General features: G+C 37.0%; 1 protein-coding gene across 3 annotated transcripts; it reads left to right on the top strand.

The window, feature by feature from the left end:
• Positions 1-774: 774 nt before the first annotated feature.
• Positions 775-8,825, top strand: LOC307004480 (uncharacterized protein). Of its 3 annotated transcripts, none has more exons than XM_079623798.1 (3): positions 775-904; positions 1,679-1,829; positions 7,261-8,825. In XM_079623798.1, exons 2-3 carry the CDS (start codon positions 1,745-1,747, stop codon positions 8,451-8,453), a joined length of 1,278 nt encoding a protein of 425 aa, XP_079479924.1. In that variant the 5' UTR covers positions 775-904; positions 1,679-1,744; the 3' UTR covers positions 8,454-8,825. The 3 variants fall into 3 exon arrangements, with proteins under 3 accessions (XP_079479924.1, XP_079479925.1, XP_079479926.1); XM_079623799.1 differs by lacking the exon at positions 775-904 and adding an exon at positions 942-1,080 and having other exon boundaries at positions 7,261-8,769; XM_079623800.1 differs by lacking the exon at positions 775-904 and adding an exon at positions 1,320-1,355 and having other exon boundaries at positions 7,261-8,769.
• Positions 8,826-9,329: the final 504 nt, after the last annotated feature.

Here is a 9,329-nt window from a genome sequence, read left to right as displayed (position 1 = left end):
CAGTTAAGTACTTTTTAAAGAAATGTAGAAGTGATATTGATACATCCTGCTCTTTTTGTGAAGCCTCTTCTGAAACTATTGATAATTTGTTTTGGGAATGTCCTTTTGCTCGGTCTTTCAGGAATAATATTGATGCTCTGATTGTCCAAAAGGTTTTTTGTAACTTTTCTTTTTCATATAGACACATTCTTTTGGGGTTTTATGTTAAAGACAATAATCTAATCAATGCAAGTGTTTGTATAAACCTTCTTTTATATATTGGAAAGTTTCATATCCATAAATGTAAATATGAAAAGTAAACCCCACTTTAGCTTTTTCAAAGAAGAATTGAAGATGTATTTAAATACAATTTAAACTTCTGTTAACAAGAAAGCAATGAAAACATCCAGAATGTGTGCCATGTTTAATATTTTCCCTTAATATGTTCTTCTTTTTTTTCTTCTCTTCTCCCTTTTTCTTTTTTAAGACTATTGTTAAATAGATTTAAATTTATTTCACATTTCCTCTTTTAATGTATACTGAACCATAATTTATTTTTTGTTTTGAAGATTGTTTATATTTCTTGTATGTATCGACTTGTTCTGTTTGTTAATATTGCAATAATAATAATAAAAAAGCTCCTTAAGAGTTCTCTTATCAATTGTTTTATTTTGTAATTAAAACAAGACCATTTATTTGCACTTTTCTTTTTTAATTACAATGTCATATTTTTAGCTCTCAAGCACATTATGTTTGATTGAATAAATAAGACACAAAAGTAATTCCATATGATATCAGGTATAAAAAAACACTGCAACTAAATTGTTGCCGCAGTTTGTAAAAGGGACTTTTATTTTGATCTAGCGATATGACCTCATAAAGCTGCGCTGCGCTCCTTGCATCTGTTGTGATTCGGATGAAGAAGGTTTGTGTTTAAAGTATTTTAGGTGTTTTCATCGATACAAACTGTTTAGTAAATGTATATTTTTTACAGGGTGGAAAGCAAATAATTTATAATTGAATATAACATTGTAATGCTTTATCTAACATTATGAACGGGATTTTTTGTCAGTAAAGCGTATCACACAGGAGTAACAGAAGGTGCGTCTAATTTCTCTCCCTATATCGTAAAGCAGTTTAACATAAACACGAATTCGGTCATTGGCAAGTTGTGATGGGCAAATGGAGGTTTTGAAACTCAAAGTCATTTATTAGGAAAAGAGCTAGGCTATACAAATATTTAACATTGAATTGAACCGAACCAAATGATTCGCAAAATGATTCAGTGATTCGAATCGCTCGATTCACCACACGCAGTCGCTAACGAGACATGCTGGTCAAACTTGGAAATACAACGAGAACACAAACACTAACATGTAATCACAACTTTAACAAACAACTGCAAATATTTTCATTAAAATATAATAAAGTCTATTAAATATAATAAACGAACAAAATAAATACCAAATGTGAAGCTCCAATGCCTAATGAACCTTACATATAATTTGTGTTAATTTATTGATTAGTAGTGCTAGTTGTAAGTGTTCTTAGCTAATCAGACCATGAACTCTCACTCTGACTGACCAGTGCGCTGAACTAGAGCTGATTGAGGTGTACAGTACACTGAGATTTAGTTTGGATTTATTTTTCTCTCTGTTAATTATTATTAATATATATTTTTTTATCTCAATCATGACAGAGTGTGCCAAACCCACAGAAAAACTCCTGGTGAAGCGACTGAGATACGCATGACACACTTATAAAGATGGCGTCTATTAAAGAGGAGAATGAAGACATGAAGATTGAAGAAACGTTTAGAGTGAAAGATGAAGATACCGAGGAGCAAACAGGTTGGTTTCATTCTCAAAGCTGAACTCAGTCATTTGATCCTCATTTGATACATCCGTCAAATGTCCAGCTCTGCAGAAATTAATAAAACATTTTAGGGATGCACCAATACGTAAATTTTGGCTCATATCGATAATTCTTCAATTTTGAAAACCGATATATTGGCCGATAAATCTAAATGTAAATCCAAAAAATTTTTATAAAATTGAGAGCCTGATTACAAAAGCAAAAGTCTAACCATTAAAAGCACTTCAACCTATATCAAACATATACAGTACAGTTGCCTATAGAGCTGTTAAGTCCCGCCCATCCGTAAAACTCCAAGTGGACCTCTAGGTTGAAAAAGCGTCAATGTAAGCGAATGAGAGAAAATAATTATTTTCTGATCCCGTTTGAATTGTGCCATGAATGTGAACATATGTTGTCTGTGAATTTTTTATATAATTTCTCATGTAAAGAGTTTGACATTGTATGATTCTTTGGCTAGCAGTTGTGGAATAGACATAACGAGAAAGACTACACGTTGCATATGTGACGTCACCGCATAACACATTTTCCCTCCACAAATCACGGTGCGATAATCTAAGAAATTAGATCGAGATGCCTGTGTGTTTTGTACCCAAAAGACACAGGCATGTTTAGCGGGATCCGTGTGCTAGTGGTGGTGACGTATATCAAACGCGTCGAAAGCAGCGAAGAGTTGTAGTCCACAAAGTGCTCTCACACAAAGTCTAACCGTATGAAAATTATACCCGCTAAATTGTAGCATTCTTTACACGAAAAATTATATAAAAAATTCACAGACAACATATGTTCACATTCATTGCAAAATTCAAATGGGATTAGAAAATAATTATTTTCTCTCATTCACTTGCATTGACGATTTTTCAACCTAGAGGTCCAGCGGGGTTAGCGGAAGGGGCGGGACTTACCAGCTCTATAGTGATCCAGTGTACATTTTAAAATGTTTTTTACACCAAATATCTTAATAATAAAAATCTGTTGCCTTACAAATAATACATTTGTAATTATTTTATTACTTAATAAAATAATGCCCCTATAATGCAAACAAGTCATTGGACAACATTACTTGCGTATAAAGAATCAAAAAGCATATGCCATGGATAAATAAAAAAATTATTGGATATGTACAGACAATAAATATTGTTGATGAAATAAGAGAAAAAGAAAAGTGCTAGTTATTATTAGTAATGCATCAATGTTTCTGAAAAAGAAACATCTAAAATTAATGTTACTGTTTCAAATAACAGCATTGCTGAAGCTGAAGAGCTGAATGAACAGCGGTAACTGACTGAAGCGCTTTGTTAGTGGCTTCAAGAATTCACAACATTCTTTTACAGTAGTGTTTTCTTTGTAATTTTATGTAGCCTATGACAGATTTGTGCTGTATTTTCCCTTTCAAAGTGATTCCAATCATATTTCAAAATATTAAAAACCATCATTGTGAACAGTGCACATCTGAAGTCTCTCAGTTGAAGGAAATAGTACATTATTTATTAGCTTATTTGCCAAGATATTGGCCAAATCTTATCAACAAGGATAACATTAAAAATGATCATATATCGACTGATACCTATATGGCTGTCGATACATCGTGCATCTCTTATATTTTTGAAGAATGTCATATGAGTGCCTAATTAAAGTGGTTTTAGTTTACATGGATAAAGGTTGGGTATCGTCTGGGTTTTTTACGATACCAGTGCCAAATTGATACTTTTAAAACGGTAACGGTGCCTGAAATGATACTTAAAGGGATAGTTCACTTTAGGGCTGAACGATATTCGGTTTTAACATCGACATCGCGATGTGCGAGTGAGCGATAGTCACATCGCCGGAACATGCGATGTGAAGGGTAGTAGCACAGTAGCACCAGCGGGAGATATTACATGCGCTTCATGAGGCACGCGCGTAGCTCTCTCTCCCTCTCTGCCGTGCACGCGCTGCGCGGTTTGGAGCACAGTCTCTGTCTCGCGGGCGCGCTCGCTCTAGATTCCGGAGATTTTAACTAGCTAATTCGCGGGCATCAGTGAGCCGCTATCAATATGCGGGAGACTCCCGGAACTTCCGGGAGACTTGGGATGTCTGTATTTCTATACTGAAATAATATCGCCATTAGAATTATTGATATTTCATTAGGCTATTTTTTTGGTGCTCCCTCGGCTCTTGATGCGCGTGGTGGGAGCGGCGGCGCTGACAGAGGCGGTAAAGCTGCTGTTTAAATGTGTTTGGCTTTTCTGCTTACAGAAACATGTTCTCTAATCTGTTTAGAAGATTTAATACAAAATATATTAAAGTTTTATATCTTTTTGTTTATTTCATATGATTATGATGACCAACACCAACACTGTTTTACTTTGGCACTTTGGCTAAGAAAAGTTAACTTAAAAGATTGTGAGCCAAAATGCTTAAGTTGTTTTATAAAAAATATATTTATTTTAAGTTATATTGTTGTAAACCAATCAGGGGGTTGGTGTAAAGCTGCTGTTTTATTTAAAAATGTGTTCTGCTTTTGTGTTTACAGAAATGTTCTAATTTTGGAATAAAATATTAAGTGACCTTTTTGTCACTTGTAATGAAGCTTGCTTATTATTGAAATTATTAATATCATGGAATGGTAATTATTGACTATAGCCTGGAGTTATGGCTCTCAATATCGCAATATATATCGTTGGGGAAAAAAATATCGCAATGTAATTTTTTTCCAATATCGTGCAGCCCTAGTTCACTTTGAAATTAAATTTTGGTGTGTTTTAGCTTACCTGAAGTGCATCCAAGATGTAGGAGTCTTTGTCTCCACAGTAGTTTCAATTTTGATATTTTTAGGTCAAACCGTTCTTGTCTGTCAGTCATATAATGCAGGTATATAGGTACTGTCTCTAATAGCATGCAGAGAAAAGTCCAAATTAAAAAATTCCCCATCGTAAGTGCACATTGATGGCCTAAGACACGAAACAAGCGGTTTGTGTGATAAAACGAACAGTATTTCAAATGTATTTTTTTACATCGGTTTAAACATCCCGGATAAGCGCAAACGAGTACCATTTCTATTAGCCGTCCTACCTACAATCTCTGTTCTGTGCATAGGTTCTGGTGTAAACAATGAGTGACGTACATGTGCGAGAGATCACTTCCGGAGCCTTCCGGCGCTTTACGTCGCTTACGCAGACTAAGTAAACAGATACGTCGCCGCCGTGGTTGCACTGACAAGACCCCAGCCAGTTGACATATCCATTGATAGGGCCTCTCCCTCGAGCGCCTTGCGATGTAAAATCCATGATCCCTCTGGTGACATAGTAGGCCACACTTAAAGGGTTAGTTCACCCAAAAATGAAAATTCTGTCAGTAATTACTCACCCTCATGTTGTTCCAACCATGTACGTCTTTCGTTCATCTTCGGATCACAAATTAAGATATTTTTGATGAAATCTGAAGGCAGTCTCACTCCTCCATAGGCTTTCAAAGGGACCCAAACTCGCCGGCCCAGAATAGTTATTAAAACATCGTTACAATAGTCCAAGTGACTACAGTGGCTCTGCATTAAGTTTATCATGCGACGTCAATACTTTATGTGCGGAAAAACAACAAAAATAACGACTTTATTCCACTATTAATTTCCTTCTCTCTGGGCCTCGAGTTAGTTCACGTAGTGTTTTAGCGCAGCGCGTCTGTGTTGCGCGTCACCACGTATCACACACATGACCAGCGTCGGCCAATAGTGAGTCTACGTGGTGAAGTGCAACTGTGCCGTAGTAAAACGGTGTTTGTACATGTAGCCTATTTTTTAATTATAGTTGCAAACAATCATAAAATACAGCATATGAAAAAACATTTTTTTTAAAAGGTGAGAAATGGACCTCGGGTCGGGCTTAAAATATAACCGTAATGTTCAGGTCGGGTCAGGTTAAATTATTTCGGGTACGGGCCGGGTTCAGACCTCACTGCCATAGGTGCATCGTTTCACTATCTTGCTGAAATCCCAATGTTTGACGGAGGTCCTTCTCCTTAGTTACAGTTGCTGAGCTAGGATTGGACGAGAAAAGTTTGAGGGCGGGGTTTTGCGAACGGTCAATTTAGGGAATATGGCCAACTCTTTATTTATTTATTTATTTTTAAAAGTTTGCTACATATTAGAGGTGCTTTATTTCCATATGGTGAACATTTTTAGTTTTTATGCAACTTTACACAAAATGGAAATAATCATGTGTCTTTCTAACATTTCCAGGCAAGGATATAACTAAGTTGTGCACTGGGGAAAACATGTCTCTAAAGCATTAAACAACAACATATCTCTCAAAAGAAAACTTGGGTGATGCACTTTTGCTTCAGCAGCTCGCGTTATGGCCTCCACCTTTTTTTTTATAGTTGGCATTATTCACTACTGTAAAATGACAGATGTTTTTCATGCACAGTGCGCTGACCCGGTTAAGTGATAATCAAATTCATTGGTGATAATTTTTTATTACTTTTATTTCAGTTTTATTGATTAGTTGACGCAGCCCCTAATATCAACAATGCATTCCACAAACTTGCAAGGTTGTGGCTTTTTTCCAGGTTGTGAGTAAATAAAAACTATCACTGGCATTACAGTGAATACTAATGATAAGCTTATACATGAAAAAAAGCAGAGGACCTAATACTGAGCCCTGTGGCACACCATACTTGTGTTTCATTAGATGTCTCTTCATTTACACAAACAAAGTGGTTGTGGTAAACCATGCTGGCCCACAAATGCCAACATAATTCTCAAGCTATCTAAGAAAATATTGTGTTCAATGTTGTAGAAAAATTAAATAGCACTTGATTTTGGCATCTGTTTGCTGCTACATCTCGCTTCAAGTCATTTGTAACTTCAAATTGTGTTTTAATAAGCGTGTTACAATAATAATTATGATTGCAGCTGGGTCAAAATGCCGCTGCTAGACTATTGCCCAGTACAAGAAAGATGGACAGAATCACCCCGATTTTAACATTCCTTCAATGTTGTTGTGGCGAGCAGGACGAGGTCGAGGGATGTGAGAGATACGAGATGCGGTGCGTCGCGCAGGTGCCGCTCATCAGTAATCACGCCACCGGTCTCGCGCCGTTCTCTCACGTCCCTCGACCTCGTCCTGCTCGCCACAGTTGTTTGTATTGTCTTTGTTTGGTTTTCTTGATTGCTTTGTATAGCACTTTGGGCTGCACTTGAGGCAGTAGAAATGTGCTTCATAAAAAAAATAAAAAAGGAGTTTGATAATTGCCATCTTTTTTGGACTGCAGGCCTTTTGGATGTGTCCTAAAGAAAGTGAAGTTAACTATTGAGAAGGGGTTCTGAGATTACAGGAAATGCCTATGTTTTTCAGTAGGTTTTGATGTTTGTTCCTTTGTGCCATTAAACTGGTGTTAACTTGTATTTGGTTGTTTTTTCCGCTTTAGACCTGGTGGCACTGAAAGAGGAGAGTCCAGAACTGAATGACATGGAGGGGAAAGATCAGTATGAAAATCATCATGATTTCATGACTGGAGAAAAATCCACAGAGACTGAAAAGACATCATCAAGAAAAAGACGTCGGAACAAGTCTAACAAGTATTTCACCTGCCAACACTGTGGAAAGAGTTTCAATCATCTTGGAAACCTTAAAGTTCACATGAGAGTTCACTCTGGAGAGAAGCCTTTCTCCTGCAAACAGTGTAAAAAGAGTTTCACTCAAAAACAAAACCTTAAAGTCCACATGAGGCTTCACACTGGAGAGAGCTCTTTCACATGCCAACAGTGTGGAAAGTGTTTCACTCAAAAAGGAAACCTCACAGTCCACATGAGAATTCACACCGGAGAGAAACCATTCACATGCAAACAGTGTGGAAAGAGTTTTACATATAAAAACTACTTTAATTCCCATGTGAGCAGTCACACTGGAGAGAAGCCGTACACATGTGATCAGTGTGGAAAGAGTTTCACACGTAAAGCATCTTTTAATTACCACCTGAAGATTCATTCAAGAGAGAACTGTTTTGTATGTCATTACTGTGGAAAGAGTTTCACCTATAAAATAAGCCTTAAGACTCACATAAGAGTTCATACTGGAGAAAAGCCTTATTCATGCACTCAGTGCGGAAGGAGTTTCACATATAAAGCATCTTTTGACTCCCACATGAGAAGTCACACTGGAGAGAGGCCTTACACGTGCAACATGTGTGGGAAAGGCTTCCCACAGAAAGGAAACCTTCAGACTCACATGAGAATTCACACTGGAGAGAAGCCGTTCATGTGTCTTCAGTGCAAAAAGAGTTTCAGATATCAAAGAGATTTGAAACATCATTTGCAGACTCACTGTGAAAAGAAATTGCAGTGTTCTGAGGGAGGTAAGAAGTTTAAAAGAAGGAGCCATTTTAAAAATGGCGTGTTTCACCGGCGCACTCACCCTGGAGGAAGACAATTTAATTGTGATCATTGTAATAAAACATTTATTTTGCCATTACACTTAGAGATACACCTGAAAAGTCATGCAGATGTGAGAACTTATTCATGTTCTTTGTGTGGAAAGTGTTTCAAATGGCTTGGCCATTTAAAATGGCACCAGAAAATATGTCTCTGTGTGAAGTCAAAGCTGCATTCACACCTCAGCTAAATGTGGACCAAATCTGTTTGTCCACCTTCATGACACTACTTTTGTTAGCATCCTTCACCTTTTTATACTTCGCCTTGTTTTTTTTTCTTTTGTCAACTACATGTGATCACTTGTGGCCCCACCTGACTTTCTCCTTTGCTATAGTTTCAAATATTGAGTGGTTGCGGAAAGTGCCATATAATTTCGATTGTATGGAGACGTTGCTGCATTCCAAACATTGATACCTCTGAATCAGAATATTAGTTGATCTTCTTTCCTGCTGTGAAATTCAACAATGTGAATGAAAGTTTATAAATAAAAGGACAGAAACTGAATGAAATAATTACCTTACTTGATTCTTCTTTAGTGAGAAAACACAAGTGTTGTCAACTTGTAGGGCTGTCACGATATCAGATTTTTGCACACCACGGTTATCGTGGACAAAAGAATTCACTGTAACGGTATATCGCAATATTCAATTCAATTCAAATTTATTTGTATTGCGCTTTTCACAATACATATTGTTTCAAAGCAGCTTTACAGAAAATGCATTTCAGAAATGTACATCATGTATTAACTTAGGGCATAACATATCGCCGGCATTGGGTCGTCTCTTCACAGGCGTCGAGTCGTCTCATCACAGGCGTTGGGGCATCTGAAGTCTCCATGAGAGGCTGGATACATAACTGGAGCTGACGAACTCTATTTGAGTTATATCGGGACGCCTGAACAACAAAAAAGGCAGATGGGAAATAATTAGCGTAGCTGCTGTTCATAATATGAAGACCAGAAGCCTCGAATTTAGCGATCTTAAAGAGCGCGATGGATTATATGGCGATAGAAGATCTCTTAAATACACAGGAGCTAAACCATTTAGGGTAGGGCTTTATAGGTCAG

The sequence above is a fragment of the Phoxinus phoxinus genome (genome assembly GCF_949152265.1).
Source record: "Phoxinus phoxinus genome assembly, chromosome: 9".
Classification (NCBI taxonomy): domain Eukaryota; kingdom Metazoa; phylum Chordata; class Actinopteri; order Cypriniformes; family Leuciscidae; genus Phoxinus; species Phoxinus phoxinus.
Note: the sequence above shows the minus strand (reverse complement) of the source record. Positions and strands in the feature narration are given on the sequence as shown.